The sequence below is a fragment of the Pipistrellus hanaki genome, assembly GCF_964339955.1.
Source record: "Pipistrellus hanaki genome assembly, chromosome: 11".
In the NCBI taxonomy this organism is placed as follows: Eukaryota; Metazoa; Chordata; class Mammalia; order Chiroptera; family Vespertilionidae; genus Pipistrellus; species Pipistrellus hanaki.
The window spans coordinates 27,788,132-27,814,034 of NC_140513.1; the positions used below are offsets into that span (position 1 = coordinate 27,788,132).

Sequence of the window (25,903 nt, forward strand, 5' to 3'; positions counted from 1 at the left end):
AATTAAAATTAAGAAGATAAAAGAGGAAAATAGTTGCTAGTGGGGCAGTGTGAGGGAGGGCAAGGAAAGAAGAGAAAAAAAGGAAGGAAGAAAAGAAAATTTGTCCTTTTGGCAAATTTCAGAAAATTTAAGATTTAAACATTTAGCCTTGATGTTCTGTGAAATATATCAAGTGTTTTTAAATTTTAAGCAATGTAATAATCTCTTTTAAAGGAGGGCAGACAAATTCTTACATATTCCTAGAATAAAATAATTTTCATTATAACTTTCCTTAAATATTCACATAAAATCTCTATATTCTTTTTTCAACTACAAAGTCAAAAATTTCAGATTAAATACAAACAAAAATCTAATACTAATAAAATTTACATAATGAATTTGTTTTAATAAAACAAAAAGAATGATTGAATAGCAGACAGATGCATTTGAGGTTTTCTGCTTTGTTGTGTATTGCCTTTATTTTTAACAACCTGGAATATTATTTGAGTCATTGAGCATTGGAGCATTGTTTTATTGTTCCTTTTAAGCAATGACATTAAAGTTAGCCAATTCATTGTTTTATTGGGCTGATCTGCTTAATAGCACCCTCCAAATTGCAATAGTAACAAAATATTAAAACAATGAGAAGGCACAATGAAAACTTTTTCATTTTGCATATTTATTATCTCACTGAATGAACTGTTTCTAGTCCATATATATAAGATTTCATCCCTCTATTTGAATGAAGTGAAACTTTATTCATATCATGCACCATATCATCACGTGGCCTCCACTAGGCTACCGTGCAATTGTACTAGTAAATACACACGCAAATGTGGGTACTTGGTTATAATAAGGTGGTTATCCAATGGTCCAGAATATGCTCACACTAAATGTTTTAAATTATCGTTGAAATGAAAACAAAAAATTGAGAAATTCTTATAGAGAACTCAAGGCAAAATTGCCTTCTTTTTTAGAATTAGTGATTTTAATCAATGACTCTTTCTGGAGTGTCTGATTGGCACCACTGGCCATGGAATGTGCAGGGATCCAACTAGAAATAAAAACTTGAGTAAATGAACATTGCCTTTGACTCCTAAGTGCTTGAGAAGCCAACTTATTCTGCTATATTAATCTCAAAAGAATACTAAGGTAGCTGTAGTCCTGCCAACCTTGCCCTTTCCAAGTTTTGTGGGCTGGTTAATAAACCTTACATAAAACCCAATTTAACTGCATTAATTTTTCAGTGAGCCAGAGTGCCCCCTTGCGGGAATATTCAGTAGTTATCCAGGTACTGGAAGACCATCTGATTTTGTGAATACACGTTTCCCAGGGTTGCTAAGTTGAACATGCTCCCTACTGTGCTTTATTTCACTCATCTTCATGGTTTCACAGCCATAGATAAATGGGAAGGGGTGGAAATATGGTAAGCAGCAGCCAGTGGTACAGGAGTATATTTTCCAAAAACAATATTGATTTTCTCTCTTTTTCTTTTTAAATGTGGTGGTGGTGGTGGTGGGAGGTGGGAAAAGAGTAGTAGTTTTCCAGAATTAATCAGAAAGCCAGCCCTAAATTCAAGAAATTACTAGATGTCTTTAACTCTATCACAAAGGAAACATTTATTTGGGTTTTCAAATGACTCTTTGAGGACATACATCAGTCCTTTTTGGGGGGAGTCAGCACTCACGGACTTACTCTCTCTTGAGTACCAATTGTTTGGATTTCCTCATAACAGAGTTGAGAGTTAGCCTAAGTAGGTTGCAGAGTTTTATTTTATTTTAAATATATTTTTATTGATTTTTTACAGAGAGGAGGGAGAGGGATAGAGAGCTAGAAACGTCGATGAGAGAGAAACATCGACCAGCTGCCTCTTGCACACCCCCTACCGGGGATGTGCCCGCAACCAATGTACATGTCCTTGACTGGAATCGAACCTGGGACCTTTCTGCGGAGACCAACGCTCTATCACTGAGCCAAACCGGATTCGGCAGGTTGCAGAGTTTTAATCGGAAATGTAGCTGTTATAAAACAGAAGGAGGATTAAAAATAGCTTAAGTGCTTTACTTACTACTTTAAGGCATAGATCTCTAAAAAGTTTTTATTTGGAAGACTTTCAAACATATACAAAATCATGTAAGAGGCATATAATTAATCTCCATTTACCTATTAGACAGCTTCAACAATTACCAATTAATTAGTAATCTATTTCCACCATACTTCTTTCTCCCTCTCCAGTTACTAAGAAGTAAATTCCAGATATCACATCATTTCATCCATAAATACTTCAGAAGGTATCTCTAAGCGGTAAATCTCCCTTTAAAAATACAATCACACGCCGGACCGGCATGGCTCAGTGGTTGAGTGTTGACTTATGATCCAGGAAATCATGGTTTGATTCCCAGTCAAGGCACATGCCCAGGTTGTGGGTTTGACCCCCAGTGTGGGGTGTGCAGGAGGCAACCAATCAATGATTCCCAATTCTTCAGTCTGAAGGATGACACTTTATCCACTGAGCTAAACCAGCTAGGGCTCGATATTTTTGGTTTTTTTTTGTTTAAGAAACAATCACTTCTCTGCAGCTTCTATAATACAATCTGGATTTTTCTGAACGTCCCTTCAGTGTTGTACAGGAGTTCCTCTGTATTGCCATTAAATGAGTAGTTAGATTTAGAAATTTGATCAGGTTCAATTTTTTGCTTGGAAAGTAACTTCACAGGCATGAGGTAAGCTTCCAATAGGAGGCGCAGTTGCTCTCTTTTTGAGATATCGGAAGCTATTGATCACTGCATTGATTCATTAATGAACTAATAATTGCAAAATAGTGATATTCTAACTGCCTTCCCTCCTTGTTTTATTGTTTCTTTGTTTTGTTTTTTGCTTCTTTGAAGAAATTTCCTCTCATAAACTTGTTACTCTAAGATGCAACTTATAGAGACCAGAAAAAATGCGTAATTTTTCTTCTACTTAACAGTTTTCCAAATGAGGAATTGATTCCCTAATGCCATTTAAAAGTGACCAATGAGTTTTTAAAAATCATTATAAACTTATGTATGTGAATGTATTTTATATTTTTCAATCCTCTGATGTCATTATACTTATTAATGCTTTAATCATGTTGTTCAATCTTTGACGAATGGAAGTCTATTCAGCTTAGCTCCTGAATCCTTTTGACCTGACTCTACTAGTCTCCTGCTTTTTGCTAAAACAAGCTTCTTTTACATTTCCTAACTCAGACCTGGAATTAGCTATTAATGGTTCTCAAAATGTAATCTGGGGACCATCCCCTTCCCCTGGAAGTCCCTTTGATCCTTTCATGGGGTCTGTGAGATCAAAATTTTTTTTATAATAACACTAAATTGCTATTTGCCCCTTTAAACTCTCATTCTCTCACAAGTGGTTATGAAGTTTCCCATAGGCTATATGATGTGTGATATTGTGTGATATGATTGAATGCAGAAGCAGTTATAAGAATTCTCCTGTCACTACTTAAACTTAAACTTAAATTTCTTATTCAAGAAATTTATAAAATGTAAAAACAATGACACTCTTCTCACTAAATAATTGTTAATGGATAGCTTGTTATTTTAAATTTTATTTTAATTTCTAGTGTTATTGTAATTCAATATAAATAAAACCTACGTAAACAAAGCTCTTTGGGGTCTTCACCAATTTTTAAGAGTTTAAAGAAGTTTGGGGAGCAAAATATTTGAGAATTGCCACTCCAAGGAATCTTAGTTTCTTTGAATGAAAAATGATAATTAGAGGTCACAATCTAGGAACTAGACATATTCATGGTTACTTAGGTTGGCTATTCAATGAGCCTAAAATTGATCATGATGCTTTTGATGAAAATTCAGGACTATAGGGTTTTTATTTAAATTCACACAGTTTACATTTTTATCTCCTTTTACCCATTACAGAAATCCCAGCAAAGCCATTTCATTTCAGTGTCAGATTAACAATGCCTTCATCACTACCAACAATATAATTACTTAAAACAGCTGACTTTTTTTGTCCTCTCTTTAGGTGTACAATAATTTGATGGTTTAAAAGTACTTGAAATGTGTAAGATTTTCGGTCCTGAAGTAACAAAGTTCTATAAAAGTAAACATATTTTGCTATAATTAGTCTATATATACTGATATTTATTTGTATTTTTGTTATATATGTGTTAAATTTTAGTAGAATGAAGGAAAATAATGGAAAAAATAAAGTTACTTGAAATGGTATGTGTTTTTGAGATTATGCCACGAAGCAGATCAGTTAGATCCATGAGTTTTTACTTTTAATTTTCAGAGGCTGCTTTTTGTAAATTTAATTTTATGATATGAAATGTTTATATCGTTCTACAGTCATTTTTATTACATAAGATATATTCTAAGAAGTTTAGCTTCTATCCCTGTCTCCTCTATCCTATTCCCTTTCTTCCCCATAGGTAATATTTTTTTTAAATCAAATTTCCTTTCCATTATTTTAAAAATATAACCAAACATTTTATATATTTAGTATTACTATTATCTCTCCCCTTAACTGCTTTGACTTTACAATCTATTTTAGAGATTAACCCAGTTCTGTATAGAACACGTCATTGTACTGTTGTACCACAATCTCTTCAACCAGTTCTCTATTGAGGAGTTTTTTGGGGGCGTAATTTCCAGTATTTATTATAAATAGTGCTGCAGTGAGTAATGGTGCATCTGCCTTTCATATTTTTACCACCATATTTTGGGGGCAAAGTCCTAAAAGTGGAATTGTTGAGTCGAATCCACAGGCTCTAGGTCACAAGAAGAGGAATTCCAAGGTGGGAGAGGCAAGTAAAGAGTTTTACATTTGCACTTCACATTCAATGAACCACAAAGTCGCATCCTTCCAACACCCAGCTCTCCAGTTCTTCCGGGTCAGAACCTCTAGTCCTCTGACCTCTCCGTCTTCCCCCTTAACCCATAACTAACGCCCTCCTCCCACCCTCTCTCCCTGGCACTCGGGACCGCCCCAAGCGCGGTGGGCGCAGGCTTTGCGCATGCCCAGCGAGCGCGCGGCGATTGGCGCCTCTGCAGACCGGGGTGACGTCATAACGGCGCGCCGCTCCCAGGCGTCCCCGCAAGGTCGCTCTGCCCAGCGGAAGCGCGCGGCCGTGACCGGGTCCCAGGTCCGGGGGCGCGCCGTGTCCTGCCGTCCGGGTGCCGGCGGCGACATGACGGGGTACACGCCAGACGAGAAGCTGCGGCTGCAGCAGCTGCGAGAGCTGAGGAGGCGATGGCTGAAGGACCAGGAGCTGAGCCCCCGGGAGCCGGTGCTGCCCCCGCAGAGGATGTGGCCTATGGAAAGGTTCTGGAATAACTTTCTGCAGGACCCGGCCCCCTGGAGGAGACTGGTGAGTGACCGGCCATCCGCACAACCCTCCTCGGCCCCCAGACTGTCTGCTGGAATGCCTGCTCCTTGGGGCCAAACCAAGGACTCGGACGTCGCTCCGCGCCCGCAAAAGTCCGGTAGTTCCTCCCGGGAGGAGACTGAGGTCCTGCCGAGGCTTAGGCTTCGCCAGAACGCCGCCTTGTCCCAAGCGTCCTGGCCTGCGCGCCAGGGTCTCTGCTCGGGTTTTACAGCACGTTTGGGTCTCTTTTGATTGTGCAGATCTTCCCTCAGATTGATAGCCAAGGCTTCACTGGTTAAAATTCCACGATTTTAGTATTTGAGAGCACTTAGTTTAAGGTTGAAGTTAACCCAGCTAACACTACAACCCGCTATCATAAGGCACAGCCAGTCTCTAGCGGATGGTACAGGCCCCATGTGATAGCCAAAATAGACAGAATCCTGTTGCCATGCTTGGTGAGTCATATTCAAGAGCCACCTTTCTAGACTACCACTAGGTACGTGGAATACACTTTTTCATTTAAAAATGCCATCCCTACACTGTACTCTGCAGAAAGTCACTCATTCAAGGAGCTGTCTTTTTTTTTTCAGAGTCTCTGAACATTTTCTTGAGGTCGTTAATTAAGTCACATCAGTTATGAGTGTTAAGCACTATTATCTCAGAATTGCTTTCACTTAGCTATGAGATTGACTGATAATAATGGAATAATAATAGTATATAACACTTGAATGCTTACTTTGTATAACACTTGAATGCTTACTTTGTGCATGGCACTTTGCTGATGGTTTTACATGTGTTACTTTATTTAATTCTTTACTCCTATAAGATAGAAAAATGTTCTTAATGAATGGAAACTGAGGCCTACAAAAACTTAGTGGTTTACCCTTGGCCATAGAGCTAGGAATTAAAGGAAGTCCACATTGAAATCTATGTGTATTCACTTCCTTACTGTGCTACAAAGCCTGATGCAAATTTTTCTGAAAAAGTGGTCTTAGATACTTTTTCTTTTTTAAAATGTATTTTTATTGATTTCAGAGAGGGAGAGAGAGAAACATCAATGATGAATCATTGATTGGCTGCCTCCTGCACGCCCCCTAACCCCGGGCATATGCCCTGGACCAAAATCAAACCAAGGACCTTGCAGTCCACAGGCCGACACTATCCACTGAGCCAAACCGGCTAGGGCTTACTTTTTTTATGGTGGTAAAATTAAACTCTAATTCAAGTCCTCTCTCATCCTTTGTATCTGTGACATTACTTGTTGATTTTGGTTGAAAGTAGACATCCCTCCCATGATGTAAAGAAATAAATAACCATTTGTTGAAATCCATCTTACCTTACTTTGAGTTAATTTTTTCTTCCACAGTCATATCTATTACAACACTTAGAATCCTTTCCCTGAAAGAATAGGTATTTTTCAGTCAAATTGTTTGCCTTGGAAAAGTTCCATTTCTTTTCGTTCTCTTTTGCCTTTCTCAAAATAGTATAAAGGCATCTCAAAGTAAGCTTGGAACACTTCTATCCCAGTATGTAAAACACTTTTTCTAGTATTGGTGTGCTCAGGTTTCACCTCACACTTAGAATATCTGAAATGGATATGTGAAGTGGATAAATTGGGGAGATGACTTTACCTGAAAAATGATGTAGGTATGATCATTTTGGTTAAATTGATTAAAATTATTCTTTTGTTATTTATGCCATGCTTTATCTTTAACAAACTTATAATAAAGATAATAAGGAAGTATTTTTTAAATTATTTATTTATTTATTTATTAGAGAGAGAGGGGAAGGAAGTGGGGTGGGAGAGAAACATCGATTTGTTTGTTGTTCCATTTATTTATGCATCGATTGCTTGATTCTTGTTTGTGCCCTGACTGAAGATTGAACCCACAATCTTGGTGTATCAACACAACACTCTAATCAACTGAGCTACCCGGCCAGGGCTAGAAGTAATTTATTTTTTAAATCTAAAAATGCCTTACTATAGTTTTGCAAAATGCTACTTGTCTTAATGCAACTTGCCCTGCACTCTAGGTGTCCCCTAGCAGGTCCTGTGTTTAGTAAAAATATTTAAATGGGTGAGGTTAGCCACAGACTATAAGAAATTTGTAGAACTTAGAGATTTTTAAATAACCATGACATTGTTGTATTATGGATGTTTTGTTTTTTTCTACCACAAATGTAAAAGATGGGACATGTGTTTTATTTTGTGTATGGTTTTTTTCTCCGTAGGTCTATAAGACGTACCGACACGGTTTCCTTATTTTTACTCATGTACTTATACCTGCCTGGATTATTCATTATCACTTAAAATATCATGTGGCTGTAAGTATGTTTTAAATATGTGTTTTTCAGAATTTATTTTTAATATTGTACAAAATTATTTCCTATGTGGGTATGCCTTATCCCGCTCTTATTTAGTGGAAATGATGCGCCTCTTGTAACTGATTGTGAACAACTTTGAATCCTTTTAGGTAAAAGGTTTAATTAAATGTAAGTAATATATGGCTTTTCAAAAAGTTAAAATTCCTGATTTTGATGACTCTATTGCAGTTATTTTAAGAATATGGTCCTTTAGAAAAAGGTCCTTATTTGTAGAAATGACCTGATGTAAACCAGTTGGCAATTTACTATGAAATAATTGGGTAAAAAAATTTTTTTATTTTTATAATTCTTGCTCAAACTCCCAATAAACTTTCTGTAAGCTTAAAATTATTTCAAGGTAAAACACAAGTTAGGGATTGCCTAACAAATTATTGATAATCCCATTGAAGTTAGCTTGTTAAAAGGAGAATGAAACAAATAACGGGTTCTCAAAAAATTCTAACAGGACTTGTTCTCTGTTGATTGTGTGGTCTCTTTAAAATTTTGCTTGCTGACAGCGTCTTTGTTCTCTTAACTAAGCAGATCATATCCATTGATCAACAATTATGGAGTACCTAGTATGTTCTCTACCTTTATTGCTATAGAAAATATATAAGACAAAATTCCTGAACTCAAGGGGTTTATAGTAAAGTAGGAGATAGGTGATTCTGGTAGGAGTATGTTGGAGAAAAGTTATTCCAGTTACAAAGAAAGATATGGAGTCACTAATGAGCATAGCCATATCTAACCAAGACTTGGAACCAATTAATGAAGGTCTTGAAAACTAGGCAGAGGAGGTTAAACTTTATGTGGTAGGCAGTGGGAAGCTTTCCACTTTTAAGTAGGAAAGTGACTTTATGAAAGTGATATATTTAGGAAAACATAAGATGTGGGGTGATTGGAGGGAGGAAAGTCCTCACATCAAGCAAATCAGCTGGACGCTGTTACCGTGTAGTAGGTGTTCACTGATGAGAATCTGGTTAGGGCACAGACAGCAGGAATGGAAAAGAAAAGCAAAACGAGATACTTTCGAAGGAAGAAACAGCCCAGGTTAAGTTAGGGATGAAACCAAGGTGCAGTGGCAGGAGCCTTTTCCACCTCCGCAGCAGCGCTAAGGAGCAGCAAGCTGAGTGATAAGGAGCAGCGAGCAGGCAGGTGGTAAAGAGCAAAGGGTCCTGGACTGCGAGAGGATGCAGGCCGGGCTGAGGGACCTCCCCGCCCCCCCTCCAGTGCATGAAATTTATGCACCGGGTCTCTGGTTAAATATAATGGCTCTGAGGCTCAAGTGGGCCCAACTGATTGGATCAATAGCAAAGGAGCTACCATAGTGTAAGTACTATAGTGCAAGGAGAGGAGGTGGGAGTTCAGAGAGCTAGCCATGGGCCAGATTGTGCAGGGTCTTAGAGATCACTGCAAGGACTTTGGCTTTGTCTCAAAGAATTAAACTTTGAGCAGAGAAGTGATACATGTTAGAATTACTTGACTCTGCCTGCAGTGTAGAGATTAGACTGTAGGGTGGCACCCAGGTGAAAAATGATAGGGACTTAGACAAGGGTAGAAGCACATTCAGAAAATAATCTCAAGGTAGAACCAACAGGATCTGCTGAGAAGTCAAAGTTTTTGTCCTACTTATTTGGGAGCATGAGTCTTGTATGTACCAAGATAGGGGCGAGTTAGGGACTGGGGAAGCTTACGTTTGGACATGGTTAAGTTTGAGTGCCTGCTTGACAGCCAAGTAGATATCGAGTAAACGGTTGTATGAGTCTGGAGTTTGGTGGAAAGCTGGTGGAACTAAGTTAACATTTGGTATATGATCTATAATTTTTTTTTTTAATGATCTATAATTTTAGAAGAAACTCTAAAACCATAATTAACAGAGCATTACTTTTATTGCAGACAAAACCATATACCTTGGTTGAAAGGAAGCCCAGATTATTCCCAGTAAGTCTTAAAGCATCTGATTTTTGTTTTGTTTTTTCACTATTTTTCTTTCTCTTTTCCCTCCCCAAGTGATTTGACTAAAATTTTCCTTTTGTTTTCACTGTCATTTCAAGTGCTTATTTTGTATATTCTTGTTCAAAAATAAAAGAAAAGAAGGAGGAAATAGTGTAATAGTGTAAGGTAGCTCTTATAGTTGAAAATGGGAAGTGGCCATCTTTCTATACAGTTACCACGTTCTCTCCTTTCTCTGTTCTCATGCAGCTGCCTCTCAGCTCAGTGGCAGCTATACAGAGGCTGTCTGAAACAGACTGCACTTCAATCTGATCTTTGACGAGGGGCTGCGTCCCTGCTTACTGAGCTTTATCGGGCTTCTGTTTCTCAGAATGTTTTGTTAACCCTTACTGTTTAAAGATTCAGAAGCAATTTGTTTTTCCAATCCTGAAAGGTCCTGAAAATCTTACTCTTTATATCTGCTTTCAAATCAGCTACTTCTTATCTGAGCTCATGTTTCCTCAAGTACTTTTCCAAGGCAACTAACTCGTAACTTTTTCCAGCTTCCTCTCTCAGAACCTCAAGCTCCTTAGAAAGTCTGCTTCCAAGTTATTACTGGCTTTCATTTTATTTTTCCAATGCCAGTGTCCTTGCCTCCAGACTGCCGTGTGGTTTAATTTTTTTTTTTAAATATATATTTTATTGATTTTTTACAGAGAGGAAGGGAGAGAGATAGAGAGCTAGAAACGTCGATGAGAGAGAATCATTGACCAGCTGCCTCTTGCACAACCCCTACTGGGGATGTGCCCGCAACCAGTGCACATGCCCCTGACCGGAATCGAGCCTGGGACCTTTCAGTCCACAGACCAACGCTCTACCGCTGAGCCAAACCGGTTTCGGCCATGTGGTCTAATTTTTATTACAGCTGCATTAATACCACTTCAGAGTATTAATGTCTCTGTTAGGGTAATGTTAGCTGTGGTAATAAATTATCTCCAAAATGTATAATGCCTATATTTTATTATTGTTATTAAATAACAGGTCAGGAAATGGCTGGGGTGCGGATGAGGGATAATTCTGCTCTACCCAGTCATTCATGACTGTCAGGTTGACAGAATCTGTAATCTTGAGCACAAAGCTGAAACTAAAGCTAAGTCATTTGCCTGAAATTATATAGCTTGTCAATGGAGTTCCCAGGATTCTTACCACTTGGTTCTGGCTCCAAGGCCCATGCCTTTTCTACCACACACACACTATCTAGATTTGAAAAGACACCTGAACCAGCTCTCCAGGCAAAGTTTGCATTCTGTCTCTACTACCTGGGCCAAACGATAAACTGCTGATTGCCTAACACATTTAATTGCTGGAAATACATTACCTCCTTATATTGAGCTAAAGGTGTTTCTCTGGAACTTTTTTCTAGGGCTTCTTCTATTTCTTGGGGCCTTGCAAATAAACATTATTCCTTTATCACTTTGTGAAGACCACTTTCATGCTCTTTCTGGTCATTTTGTTTTGAGTTAAACTTCCCCTATTCTTTCCCTTATACCTTAAGATTTTGAATACTGGTTTCCCATCTTTAGACAGCCACTGCTTTGTCTAAGTCCTTTTATATTGTGAATGCCAAAGCTGAACTACATTTTCAGGGTGAGTTCTGACTGAGTGGATATACCTTGCAGACAAGATCTTTCTACTAATATGTGTTTGTTTTCCTAGGGTGATATAATTCTGGAGACTGGAGAAGTAATTCCACCAATGAAAGAATTTCCTGATCAACATCATTGAAGATATTTAAAATTTCAAAGGCATATGAGCCTAAGTTTTATTGGTATATTATCATATTTACTGACTATATTCTCTGGAAAAGTAACTTTAATAAAGTTTACTCTCGGATATGTGTTGCCTATTTCTTCCCTAACACTATACAATTTAAGATTTTATTTTTTTATTTAACAATAAATACAAACTGGACCTGTAAATACAAACTGGACCTGCTTTAAAAAAATATGAATAATCACCTTTTTCTGGCCATTCTTGTGTCAGAAAAAAAGATGTAGAAAATTAGTCACATGATAACTTTTTTCTTACATAATACTTAATCTAGTCTGTTGTGTAGGTATGCAACAGAATAAAATAATAAACAGATATAAGATTAGAAAGTCCATGCCAAAACCGGTTTGGCTCAGTGGATAGAGTGTTGGCCTGCAGACTGAAGGGTCCCAGGTTTGATTCCGGTCAAGGGCATGTACCTTGGTTGCGGGCATGTCCCCAGTAGGGGGTGTGCAAGAGGCAGCTGATGGATGTTTCTCTCTCATCAATGTTTCTAACTCTCTATTCCTCTCTTCCTCTCTGTGAAAAATCAATAAAATATATTTTTTAAAAAAGATTAGAAAGTCCACACACTCTTGTTTTAAAGGTGGCTTTCAGAGGCATTTTAAAAGAAGTATTTTAGGAACTCTAAATTGAAATGCATGTCATTTCATCTATGATCTGATACTCAGGCTGTCAGATCTAGGATGCTTTGTTATATGAGAATTTAAAAGTACACGAATTGGAAAAGTTAGCACATTCATGGTTTATTTATAAAGGGCAGTATGTGATAATAAATTTGGAAATTTTACATTACGGATTTTACTTTATAGACATGTGTCAGGTAAACATGAAGTATTTGCATAGAATAAAATCCAAAGGAATTATAAATTTCATTCATTCCCGAATATTTTGTCTGGGTATTTCTTCCTTAGTTGTCGTCGAGCGGCTACTGTCGATGCATAGATGACATATCCCCAGGAAAGTAATACGATCGCGAGGAGCAACTAAAATAAATAAATTAGTTAAAAATTAAAAGAAAGAAAGAGGGGGAGTAAAAGCAAAAAAAAAAAAAAAAAAAAATTCAGTGTGGGTAGTACTTCCTCGCTGCCTCCTCCCCATTGGTTGCCATGTAGGTTGCTAAGGTGGGAATTACAGTAACAAATGGAATAAATGGAATTCCGGAGGCGAATCCATCCCACTGTCCTTACGTAAGAAGCGGAAGAGCGTGTCCTCCAGGAAGAGGCGGAGCCGAGGTGAGGGAGAGAAAACCTTAATTCAGGAATGGGTTTTTGAGTTTGTGGGAGCTCAAGAAATACGGGGCTTCCGCCACGGAGGACGAGGGCGCCGACACCGTGGAGCCTCGCCAGGCCCGGGACCTACCCCGGAGCGAATCCAGTCCAGGGTGCGGCGACTCACTGGCCTCATGGTAAGGAGACCACGGCGATCGGCGGGCGCGGGCAGGCCCTGCAGGCCCTCCTAGCGTAACCTGCGGGGCGGCGGCTGTCGGGCGGTGGCGGCGGCCATCTTACATCCGGGCACGAAGGCCCGCCCCCTGGCCTCCGGGAGCCTTTCCCAGCCGCGCGGCGGCCGCTTCCGCCCGGAGCGGGGGGCGGGCCCACGGGACCGCGGGCCGGGCCCGCCTTTCCCGCAGGGGAGTCAGACTCAGGGGAGAAGGATTTAAATGGATCTTCTTTGCCGTTTAGAGAGAGTTAGGCGCACCTCGCCAACGGGTTCTTTCAGTTGCAGTGCAGTTTTAATGCAAGGTAATGTACCGTCTTGTGCATTTTAAAGTCTATTTGGAAAAGCTAGTATGTATTGTAAATAGGACCCCGGGCGTCTAACTCTGGGAGAATTAACGTTTCTTCTGGCATCTGTTCCCACATCGTATGGATATAAGTCTTTCGTGTGTTTACCTTTGGCGTAAACAATACCACATTTATATAACAGTGATAGAACATTTATATAACAGTGACAAGTCGTTGTGGGAATCCCGTTAATTCAGCCCTTCTTCAAGAAGCAAAGTCTTTCATAACGTTTAATGTAAATGGCGACTTCTAAGGAGCAATAACGTGGCGTCCGCTCTCCGGCGTCCTGCACCTGCCAATCAACAAGTGTTTGTTGAGGGTCAGATATGTCAGATAGTCAAAGGGGAAGCTCCCGGGCGGCGGTTTGGCTCGGGGCGCTGGCACGAGTTTGGCCCCGGGATGTTCGGGACGCTCGCACGTGCGGTCGGAGGGGAGGACCGGGGCCGGGGCCGCGTTAGAGGCAGTGTTTTCTCTCTCCGGGGTCAAACCCAGATATCATCATTAAAAAAAAAAAAAAAAAAATAGGGTTTTAACCCTGACTTTGGGGGTGGCGAAGGGGAAAGCAGTCTTGGTAGAAAAACGGTCTATTTTGCGAAGATTTCAAGGCCGTGTCCTCAAGCGGATTCCTGTTTATTCCGACTGGAATCGATCTTTCTGTCCGAAGACCAGCATCCTGGTTGGGCCCTGGCTTTGGGTTCCATTCCCATCTCGGAGTTGTTGTTTCCTAGTAGGTAAAGTGACTTCACCTCCGTGTAACTCAATTCCTTTCCATACTACTAAGAGATTCTTTTAGTAACTTCTCGCAGAGTCTGGGTAGGTTTAAATGAGACCCACTAGTTTTCGTGTTTTCCTGCCAAGTTGGGAGCGAACATTGAGTGACTGCCTTTTGTAACCTCCAGAGAGGAGTAACAGGAACGGTGATGGCGAGGGACCTTCGGAGGGATTTGTGCTCGCGCCCCGAACGGTCGCAGGGGACTGGGGGGAGAGGGGGTGGGGGAAGAAAGGGGAAAAGGGGGAGGGGCCGAGCGCACCTGGCTCCGCCCCCAGGGCCGGCGCCCTCCCAGTGCGCATGCGTCATGCAGGCGGGTGTTTTGTTTTGACGCGCCGGCGGTCTCGGGGGCGGGGCTTTGCGCTTTGTCCACGCTACCATTGGTGATGAGCTCTTTACGTCACAGGGGTCACAACAGCCGCCGGGGTCTCCGCTGTCTCGCGAGGAGGGTGAAGCGCCCCTTCATGCTCCGGCTCCCGAGGGCCCGCGGAGAAGTCGCCGGGTACGCCTTCGCGGATCCTGCCGTCACCGGCCCGGCTTCCTGGGCGGTCGGGAGCCTGCCACCAGTGCTCCGGCCCGGTCTTCGCCTACGTTCTCCGAGGTGAGTGAGGTCGGGAACAATGGGGTGTGGGGGGTCAGAAGGGCTGGGCGAGCGGGAGCTCCCTTCGAGAGGGAGGCCCACAGCCTCCAGAGACGGGGAGCTGAGAGGTCGTCCGGGCAGCGCACCTGTGGCTTGGTGCCGGTGGGTGGCGGAGGGCTGCGTGTCCGAGAAGCGCTGGGGAGGGGGACAGGCATTGGTCAGGGCTGGGGAGGGACCAATGCTTAATGTTCGAGTCTGAATCGTGGCATTTCCACTGTCAGGGGTGTGGCGGATGGATTCTCTAACCTCTCTGAGCAGCCTGTCTGTAAAATGGGAATAACGGTCTTTTAGTTCGTTGCGGTCACGTGAGGCACGTGGTGGTGGTGGTCTTAGGGCCTGGCCGGTGGCCGTTCTCACCCGAAGGAAGCGTGGACCCTCGCCGTGGCTGATGGAGTTCGGTGTGGTGTCACCCACTGTGGGCTGGCACCCACTGTTATTAAAGTCCGTGTGGCTTTCCTCGTGGGCTGCGGTTTCCCACCCAGGGAGGAAAGGGGCAGAACTGAGATGAGGCAGATAGTGATTGAGTGAATGGAAGTTTTGGTAGGTAATTTAATTGTGAAGATTGGGGGTGAGATTCGTTTGTTTTTTTAATCGGTGACATGCAAAACCAACGGCCCTGACTGGTGTCGCTCAGTTGGTTGGGCATCGCCCGTGCACCCAAAGGTTGATAGTTGGATTCACAATCAGTGCACATGCCCAGGTTTCGGGCTCGTTCCATTCAGGGCAGCTGATTGATGTTTCTTTCTTCCTCTCCTTTGCTCTCTCTAAAAGTCAATTTAAAAAGTCAATTGAGCCGGGACCGGTTTGGCTCAGTGGATAGATAGAGCGTCGGCCTGCAGACTGAAAGGTCCCGGGTTCGATTCCGGTCAAGGGCATGTACCTTGGTTGCGGGCACATCCCCAGTGGGGGGGGGGTGCAAGAGGCAGCTGGTCGATGTTTCTCTCTCATCGACGTTTCTAACTCTCTGTCCCTCTCAATTCCTCTCTGTGTAAAATCAATAAAATATATTTTAAAAAAATAAAAATAAAATAAAAAGTCAATTGAAACCGGTTTGGCTCAGTGGATAGAGCGTCGGTCTGCGGTCTGAAGGGTCCCAGGTTTGATTCCGGTCAAGGGCACGTACCTTGGTTGCGGGTACATCCCCAGTAGTGGGTGTGTAAGAGGCAGCTGATCGATGATTCTGTCTCATCGATGTTTCTAACTCTCTATCCCTCTCTCTTCTTCTCTGTAAAAAATCAATAAAATATATTTTTTAAAATATTTTTTAAAAAAAGAATCCAACAGTGAGTGTATAAATAAGTAGAACAACAAATAGATGCTTCTCTTTTCTTTCATCTCTCTGAAAATCAATATAAACAATTAGAAACAATGTATGTAAAAGTCTAATAGTCCCTTTGTTATAGAGAGAGCAGGGGTGGGAACCTCCGGAATAAGCTCACAAAATCATCTGGTCTGTCTCTGCCAAAGCATTAGGGTATGTTAATTCAATGTTTGACCAAATATAGCAGGCCAATTTTTTTTAGTTGTGTCTTACCCTAAAGGTTTTGTTGTCTGTTTTGCTTTTTGTTTTCCTTAGGAGAATAAAAAATAGAATAGGAGGAAATGCTGAGAAATGCATGCAATATTAAGGTTTCGGAGTTTAAATATATTGACAAAAATGATTGGTGTTCTATATTTATGATTCTATTACGAACAATAATGATTTTTGCATTTTCACTGTAGAATATAGGAAACTAGAAATAGTTAGACCCCTTGAAGAAACCTGTTCAGCAATGAGCTCCTATTAAGTTACTGCTCTGAAAAAGTTAAAATGCCCTAGATGAGCACATTTAATTTGAAATCTATGATAAAATACTGATTTTACAATTTCAGATTTTTGTTGTGGGGTTTATTTTTGTTAGAACTTGGTATAACCAATGAGTCTATTGTTTAGAAAATTACAGTTCTGTTATTTGATTAACTTGCTAGTGGTTGACTAGTGGTGAGAGTTCCTGTGATAGAGGAGGTAGAGAAAGATGAATAATAGTCCAGGCAGCTTGTCTCAGTGATTGAGCATCTACCTATGAATTAGGAGGTTAAGGTTCAATTCTTGGCATGCAGGGGGCAGCCAATCAATGATTCTCTCTCATCATTGATGCTTCTCTCTCCTTCTCCCTTACTCTCTAAAATCAATTAATTTTTTTTAAAGATTAATAATAGGCTCAAGAAAACATAAAGGAAGAAACTAGTATTTAACATATATAAAATGATTAGCGTAAAATGCAACTAAATGAACTTTATAAGATAAGGCTAAAATGTAATGCAAATTAGATTTCAGCTCTGGCATATTCATTTAAATTATAGGCATTATAAACCGATAAATTTAAAATAAATAAAACTAATTTTTAAGATTCTAATGATCCTTGTGGGAAAAGATAATAAGGGAAAGGGGCTGAAAGCATAATTCAGGATACATTTTGGCTGACTTTCCATTAAATAAAAAGGCTAAGAAAGGCTGTTTAGCTGAAACTGGTTTGGCTCAGTGGATAGAGTGTCGTCCTGTGGACTGAAGGGTCCCAGGTTCGATTCCGGGCGGGGGCGTGTACCTTGGTTGTGGGCACATCCCTGGTTGGGGGGTGTGTAGGAGGCAGCTGATCGATGATTCTCCCTCATCGATGTTTCTAACTCTGTCCCTCTCTCTTCCTCTCTGTAAAAAATCAATAAAATATAAGAGAAAAAAAAATAAAAATAAATAAAGTGAAAGGCTGCTTAAGGGGGTTGAAAGGAAATGAGTGATTTACTGACTATAATAGCATAGTAACAATGGTGTAGTAATAATCACAGCAGCTAATATTTAGTGAGCATTTGCTATGAGCCATGTACTGCCCTTGAATGGTTTTATATTTAGTATTTAATTTAATTTTCACTAAAAATCCTTTTTGTATTTAAAAGGATATTTCACTAAAAGACACAGAATTGGTTTAAACAGGTGAACTTTCTGGTATGCAAATTATCTCACTAATGTTTTTGGTGTTTTTTTTTTTTTTTTTAAGATCAAGTATAGTTGACATACAATATTTTTTTTTATTATTGATTTTTCACAGAGAGGAAGAGAGAGGGATAGAGAGCTAGAAACATCGATGAGAGAGAATCATCGATCAGCTGCCTCCTGTACACCCCCCACTGGGGATGTGCCCTCAACCAAGGTACATGCCCTTGCCCGGAATCGAACCTGGGACCTTTCAGTCTGCAGGCCGACGCTCTATCTACTGAGCCAAACCAGTCCTGGCTAGTTGACATACAATATTATGTTTCAGATTGTACATACCATATAGTAATTCAACATTTATATACCCACTATGTGATTACCATAGTAAGCCTAATAACCACCTATCACCATATAAAGTTATTACTAAAGTTTTTTTTAAAGGTGCATGTGCAAAACTTACCACAAATAAATCAGTAGTCTATATTATTTGGGGTATGTATATGAAAGATATAAAACTACACATAGAAATAACGCCAACTGAGGACTGTGATGTTTTGGGGTCTTTGTTTTCTACAGAGGATAGGAGGGTAGATAAGGGACTTTTTTTAGAAATGTGGACTAACTAGAGAAAATGTTGTTAAGTCTGAGTGGTAGATGCATGGGTACTTGGAATATTTTTTTTTGTACTTTTTTGTATATATTAAATATTTCTCCTATTTTTTTTTTTTTTAAAAAATTTATTGATTTCAGAGAGGAAGGGAGAGGGAGAGAGTGATAGAAAAATTGAAGCCAGCACCTTTCAGTCCGCAGGCTGACACTATCCACTGAGCCAAACCAGCTAGGGCTAAAAGAATAACAGTATTATATAATATTTTGAAAGTTTATTATGTTCTAGGCACCTTTTTAAGTGTTTTTTACATCTTCACAAACCCTGTGATGCAATGATCTACAGGTGAAATCAAAGCCTAGAGCTAGTAACTTGTGCAGGCATACTACTAGTATGAAACAAGGATTCAAATCTAGACAATTGTCTTTTGAACTTGTACTTAAGTATTATGTCAGTAGGTGACACTGCCCCTTTAAAGGTAATGAACCATTTTCACCAAAGTATGTTTGTATTTTTTTCAAGTTGGTCCTTTCTGTTTTACAGGATTACTGATGTAAATTTTTCCCTTTTACAGGTAATGGCATCAGCAGCTAAGGAATATAAAATGGACAACTTTTCACCCAAAGCTGGCACTAGCAAATTTCAACAGACAGTACCAGCTGATGCGTCTCCTGATTCTAAGTGTCCTATTTGCTTGGATAGATTTGATAATGTGTCTTACTTAGATCGCTGTTTACATAAGTTCTGTTTTCGCTGTGTACAAGAGTGGTCTAAAAACAAAGCTGAATGTCCACTCTGTAAACAGCCCTTTGATTCTATTTTCCATTCTGTGCGAGCAGAAGATGACTTCAAAGAGTACGTCCTAAGGCCTTCGTGTAATGGTTCTTTTGCCACCCCTGATGGTCGACGATTTCGCTATCGTACAACTATGACAAGAGAGCGAAGTGCTCCTTTTTATTCACCCAGTAGAACCACGAGAAGAACAACAACTCCACCAGATAGTGGAGTATTATTTGAAGGATTAGGCATTTCAACAAGATCCAGAGATGGTGAAATTTCTCAACTTATGAGACAGATTCCAAGGAGGCCAAATACTACTGATGAAAGATCTTTGCGGAAACTTCAAGAACAAGATATTATTAATTTTAGGCGAACTCTCTATCGAGCTGGTGCTCGTGTTAGAAATATTGAAGATGGTGGTCGCTACAGGGATATTTCGGCTGAATTTTTCCGTAGAAATCCAGCTTGTCTTCACAGATTAGTTCCCTGGTTAAAACGGGAACTTACAGTTCTTTTTGGAGCTCATGGATCTTTGGTGAACATAGTACAGCACATCATTATGAGTAACGTTACTCGCTATGACTTGGAGAGTCAGGCATTTGTGTCTGATTTAAGGCCATTTTTACTTAATCGGACTGAGCATTTTATACATGAATTCATCAGTTTTGCTAGGTCTCCTTTTAACATGGCAGCCTTTGATCAGCATGCTAATTATGATTGCCCTGCTCCTTCCTATGAAGAAGGCAGCCATTCGGATTCTTCTGTCATAACTATCTCCCCAGATGAGGCTGAGACGCGAGAGATGGATGTTAATGTGGCCACTGTCAGTCGGGCACCATGGGATGACGAGACACCAGGGCCATCTTACTCAAGCTCCGAACAAGTGCATGCTGTCATGTCTTCCCTTTTAAATACTTCCGATAGTTCAGATGAAGAACTTGTAACAGAAAGCGCTACATCTCAGATACAGGGAATACAAACCAATGAGGACCCAAATAACGACAGTGATTCTTCTTCAGATAATTGTGTCATTGTTGGGTTTGTTAAGCCACTAGCTGAGAGGACTCCAGAACTTGTTGAACTGTCCTCGGATTCTGAGGATTTAGGCTCTTATGAGAAAAGGGAGACTGTGAAGACGCAAGAACAAGAGCAATCTTACAGTTCTGGTGATAGTGATGTTAGTAGATGTTCATCTCCACGCTCTGTCCTTGGAAAGGATGAGCAAATAAATAAAGGTCGTTGTGATTCCAGTTCAAGAATCAAGTCAAAGAAGGAAGAGAAACAATGTACATCATTGTCCTCTCCTAGAGACCTGAGCTCATCTGCCAGAGGAGACAGAGTATATTCCCCATATAACCATAGACACAGAAGGAGAGGAAGATCGAGGAGTTCAGATTCACGTTCCCAGAGTAGAAGTGGGCATGATCAGAAGAATCGTAGAAGGCATCATGGGAAGAAAAGAATGAAAAGAAAACGATCCAGAAGCAGGGAGAGTAGTAAACCTAGAAGTCGAAGAGACAAAAAAAGGTCAAGAACTAGGGATAGTAGTTGGTCGAGAAAAAGCCAAACTCTTTCTCTAAGTAGTGAAAGCTCAAGCAGATCAAGATCTCGTAGCAGTGATCATAGTAAAAGAAGATCACAGAGCAGAACTAGAGATCATTATTATTTAAAAAATGATTATGGAAGCAGATATAAGTGGGAGTATACTTACTATAGTAGAAACAAGGATCGAGATGGCTATGAATCATCTTATAGGAGGAGAACTCTATCTAGAGCTCATTATTCCAGACAATCTTCAAGTCCAGAATTGAGAATTCAATCCTTTTCTGAAAGAACAAATGCTAGGAGGAAAAATAATCACAGTGAAAGAAAATATTACTACTATGAAAGGCACAGGTCAAGGAGCCTATCTAGTAATAGATCAAAGGCTGCATCTACAGGGCCTGACCGGGTGAGAAATGAAAAGCCTGGAGGGAAGCGAAAATACAAAACACGACATTTGGAGGGTACTAACGAAGAGGCTCAACCATCTCGTGACTTGACTTCTAAAGTAAAGGAAGGTCATTGCCAAAAATCTGCATCAAAAATGGGTGGAAATTATAAAAACGAGAGTGATAGTTTTTCAGATAGCCGGTCATCAGACAGAGACACAAAACACAAGAAGAGGAAAAGGAGAACCCGGAGCCTAAGTGTAGAGATAATATATGAAGGGAAAGCTACTGATACAAATAGACATCATAAAAAGAAAAAGAAGAAACACAAGAAGAAGCATAAGAAACACCATGGAGATAATGCTTCACATTCCCCAGTTGTAATTACCATTGACAGTGAAAGTGATAAGGACTCTGAAGTAAAGGAGGGTACAGAATGTGACAATATCGGTCCTCAAGACCCTCTACAAAGTGAACTTTTGGCTCCTTTGGAAACATTTGAAACTGAAGATATAGTTACAATAGAAGATGAAGTCAGTGTTCTGGACAAAGAGTGTGATATTACCACTCTTAACGACTTAAATAATGCCAACAGAACTGTAATTAATATTCCACTCCAGCCAGCTTCACTTGAACAAACTTTCAATGTAAGAGAAGAGAGCACCTTTGCTGCTGATTTAGAGAACCAGCCCAGAAATGTCTCCATTCATCCAGAGTCATCAAGGCAATTGTCATCTCCACGGACATCATTAATGCCAGTATGTCTTGGTGGGGACTATGATTTATCTTAAAACTGCCAAAGCACCTCATTGAGAATTCTGATGCTATAAAAAGAAGAAAAAGGAAAAGTGTCATCTATTGCAATCTATATAAAGATGAGTTTTGGTGAAAACTTTTCCCCCTTAAAAATATTTTGTGATTTTTTTTTTTATGTGTTAAAAATTTGTAAAAATTATTTGTTCAAAAAGTATGTTGCCCCCTCAAATATGCACTTTTAAGTGAAGAAAATGTTATTGTTAGCAGTTTATTTAAAACTTGGGATCCTTTTTAAATAAAAATATATAATTTTAGAAGTTATTTCATAAAGCCATATGGTATTGACATTTTTAAAGTAGAGTATTTTTGAATTTTTTTTTTTTTTGAGAGTTATTCTGGAAATGTGTTATCAACTAAGAGAATCTGTTTTTAGACAGTTTATATTTCTTCTTAAAAATTTGTATGATTCCAAACTGTTATTTCAGGTTAAAATGAGGCATTTAATCTGCACAGTTTATCCTCTGCCAAAAGAATAATTTAAATATTTCTTTTATATACTTGTTTATCTGATCTGCCAGTAAGAAAATGTATAATCAACAAAAGAAAAAAATAAACAACAATACTTTAAAATCTAGAAATTTTCCTATATAGTGAGTGGCTGATACATTTTTAAGTCAGATTATTTTACTGAAAAATAATTAAGGACATACTTGTGTTACAAATTCTGAATTTTAGTTGAGGTGCATTTCAGGATTTTATTTAATTCTTTAACCTGATTGTGAAAAGTATATTATTTGCCTTCTGCAGAAAAATGCAGTTATGTGGCATTTAGCTTACTAAAAACGAAATACCCTTGTCAGACTTTTACATTGGTAGTTGTTTTATACAAAGTGACTTTGTTTATATTTTACCCAGTTTTAGAGATAAAAATTGCTTTACATTTATAGTGTGATGTAGGATTGCCAGTGAACAGCAGAACTTGGATTAAATCTAAATTTAACCTTCAAATTTACCTTGCTACCATGTTCATTCATTGTTAACAGAAATTGGAATACCTGCCGTTCTGTACTAGGGATTCGGTGATAGAACAAAACAGATGACATGTATATCATAACTAAGTTCTCTGGTGAGAAAGTATAATTTGCTATAAAAGCATACAATAGGGGTCTACTCAGGTGGAAGTGATGGTTGAACTGAAATCCAGTTAACAGGTAGATGTGGAGTTGTTATGAAAGGAAAAGATGTGCAAAGGCCCAAAGACAGAAGGAAAGGCTGAAGTAGTCAGTCAGGGTTAGCTGAAGGACAGACCTTAGGGCCAAGCTTTGTAGGCCATGTTTAGAGTTTGTGTTTATCTTAAGGGCAGTAGGAAACTGGTTTAAAATGACAAGAATCTAAAATTGATTTGACAATTTTTAATAAGTTCAAAAATTGACAGATTGTGGAAAGACTAGTTGATCAAGAAATATAGTTTAAAATTATAGAATGTAGTTTTTCTTAAGTATCCCAAACTTAATGCTGTTTTGTTTCACATCCTGATTTTATATAATGTTTTCAGTTAAAGGCAATAAAACATCTTAATACATAGTACCATCACATCCCTAAATGTTATGCATCTAATAACAGCTATCAAATTATGGTGCAAAAATCGATAAGATGAAAGGGATAAATGGGCAAATAAATATCCATAGTTGGAGATTTTAATACCCCTTGTCAATACTTGACAGAACAAGTAGACAGAAAAGTAAGTATTAATGTTAGGAGACTTAGAGCCAACTGTAACTTAACCTAATTGACATTTAATGAAGCATTACCCAAGAACTGCAACATAAATATTCTTAAATGATAATCCAGTCTATATGCTGGGCCATAAAAGAAGTTTCAATAAATTTCAAAAGATCAAAGTCTTGAAACATATTGAACATCTCAACACTAAAATCAGAAGTCAGTAACCCTCAAATATTTAGGAAATTCCCAATATTTGAAAAATAAACACACTTCTAATTAACTCATAGCTTAAAGAAGAAATCACAGGAATAATATATATAATAAGAAATGACATTGAAAACAGCATAATATCAAAAGTGATCGGAATGCTAGAACTCAGCTGAGAAGGGAAATTTATAGCCTCAAATATTTAATATTGGAAAGAAACATGTATAAAATTGGTAATCTAAACTTATACCTTAACAAACTAGTAAAAGCAAATTACCGGTAAACCCAAAGGAAGAGAAAAGAATGATTAGAAATCTATTAGGTAAAAAATAACAATTTTTTAAAATATCAAAGGCAAAGTTGTTTTTTGAAAAGATAAATTATTCTTGGCAACACTGACTTTTGATCAGTAGAAATATAAAAATAACGATGCCAATAAATTTAATAACTTAGAGAAAATGGTCAAATTCCTTAAAACACAACTTAGCAAAACTGACTTGATAATTAAAATCAGAATCGCCCTATATCTAGTAAAGAAATTGAATCATAAGGTATGTTCAAAGAAAACTCCAAGCCCAAATAGTTTCATTGTGAATTCTCTTAAACATTTGATACCAATATCACACAAACTTGACCAGCATAATCCTCACATTATAAGAAAAGAAACTTAACAGACCAGTATCTCTTATGAACACACACACACACACAAAACGTTAATTGAACCATATATTTAAAATGCTATACCATGCCGAAACCGGTTTGGCTCAGTGGTAGAGCGTTGGTCTGCGGACTGAAAGGTCCCAGGTTCGATTCCGGTCAAGGGCATGTACATTGGTTGCGGGCACATCTCCGGTAGGGGGTGTGCAAGAGGCGGCTGGTCGATGTTTCTCATCGACCTTTCTGGCTCTCTATCTCTCTCCCTTCCTCTCTGTAAAAAATCAATAAAATATATTTTTAAAAAATAATAATAAAATAAAATGCTATATCATGACCAAGTGGGATTTATCCCAGAGATTCTATGTTGGTTTAATATTTTTTTCAAAATCAATGAAATTCACTTTGTTAATTAGTGTATGATCACCTCAATTGCTGCAGAAAAAAACGTTTGGCCCTAGCCCGTTTTTTGGCTCAGTGAATAGAGCGTCGGCCTGCACACCGAAGGGTCCCAGTTTTGATTCTGGACAAAGGCACATTCCCAGGTTCCAGGCTCCACCCCCATTAAGGAGGAGGCAATGATGATTTCTCATCATTGATGTTTCTTTCCCTCTCCCTCTTTGAAATCAATAAACATTTTTAAAAACATTTGAGAAATTCAACACCCATTTATGGATGAGTGAACCATCCAGAGTAAACCTGGAATAAAAGAGAACATCAATCTGATAAAGGCATCTGAGAAAAACCTATGCCCAACATTGTAATAAAAGTGAAACATCATTTCCCCGCTGAAATAAGGGTGTCAACCCCTCACCACTTTAATTCAACTTGTTATTAGAGGTCATGGGTGGTGTAATAAGGGAACAAAATACAAGACATAAAGATTGGAAAGCAGCCCTAGCTGGTTTGGCTCAGTGGCTAGAGCGTTGTCCTGCAGACTGAAGGGTCCGGGGTTCAGTTCTGTTCAAGGGCACATGCCTGGGTCGCAGACTCAATACCCAGGGGGCATGCAGGAGGCAGCCAGTTAATGATTCTCATTGTTGAATTTTCTATCTCTCCCTCTCCCTCTCTCAATAAAATATTAAGAATTTTAAAAAAAGATTGGAAAGAAGTGAAAACCATGTATTCACAAGTTACATGACTATTTACCTAGGAAAATTGAAGGAATATACAGAAAAAATTCCTAGATCTGTAAGTTCAGCAATGCTGCATAAAGCAAGGTAAAAAATAAAAAGACTTGTATTGCTATCTACTATCAACAAACAATTTGAAGATGAAACTTTAGAAACAATTCTGTTTAGAGTAGCATCAAAGAACAAAATAGTTAAAAGAAGGGAGAGAAACATTGGTCAGCTGCTTCCCTCTTGAACCCCAAACCCAGTATGTGCCCTGACACTAAGGATCAAACTGGCCACCTTTCGGTGTACAGGACAGCACCCCAACCAACTGGACACACTGGCCAGGAAAAACCTGTGCTGTTAAAACTTAAAATACTACCGAGAGAAAGTATAGAAAACAAATTCATGGATTAGAATTCAATGCAGTCCTGAGAGCAAAATCCCAATCACCTGTGTGTGCGGTAAGCAGGGGAAATTGATGTTTA

At 39.2% G+C, this 25,903-nt stretch overlaps 3 protein-coding genes across 4 annotated transcripts; 2 read left to right on the forward strand and 1 right to left on the reverse strand.

The window, feature by feature from the left end:
* The first annotated feature begins 5,039 nt into the window (after positions 1-5,039).
* On the forward strand, positions 5,040-11,539 carry NDUFB6 (NADH:ubiquinone oxidoreductase subunit B6). The gene is made up of 4 exons (XM_084898016.1): positions 5,040-5,353; positions 7,583-7,675; positions 9,611-9,655; positions 11,363-11,539. Exons 1-4 carry the CDS (start codon positions 5,174-5,176, stop codon positions 11,429-11,431), a joined length of 387 nt encoding a protein of 128 aa, XP_084754142.1. The 5' UTR covers positions 5,040-5,173; the 3' UTR covers positions 11,432-11,539.
* A 523-nt stretch (positions 11,540-12,062) lies between these two features.
* On the reverse strand, positions 12,063-13,011 carry SMIM27 (small integral membrane protein 27). Its single transcript, XM_084898030.1, has 2 exons — positions 12,839-13,011; positions 12,063-12,462 (listed from the first exon to the last, which is right to left on the reverse strand). The coding sequence occupies exons 1-2, from the start codon at positions 12,881-12,883 to the stop codon at positions 12,349-12,351; spliced, it is 159 nt and encodes a 52-aa protein (XP_084754156.1). The 5' UTR covers positions 12,884-13,011; the 3' UTR covers positions 12,063-12,348.
* On the forward strand, positions 12,692-22,035 carry TOPORS (TOP1 binding arginine/serine rich protein, E3 ubiquitin ligase). Of its 2 annotated transcripts, none has more exons than XM_084897975.1 (3): positions 12,692-12,884; positions 14,439-14,633; positions 18,822-22,035. In XM_084897975.1, exons 1-3 carry the CDS (start codon positions 12,882-12,884, stop codon positions 21,747-21,749), a joined length of 3,126 nt encoding a protein of 1,041 aa, XP_084754101.1. In that variant the 5' UTR covers positions 12,692-12,881; the 3' UTR covers positions 21,750-22,035. The 2 variants fall into 2 exon arrangements, with proteins under 2 accessions (XP_084754101.1, XP_084754100.1); XM_084897974.1 differs by lacking the exon at positions 12,692-12,884 and adding an exon at positions 13,063-13,221.
* The last annotated feature ends 3,868 nt before the right edge of the window (positions 22,036-25,903 follow it).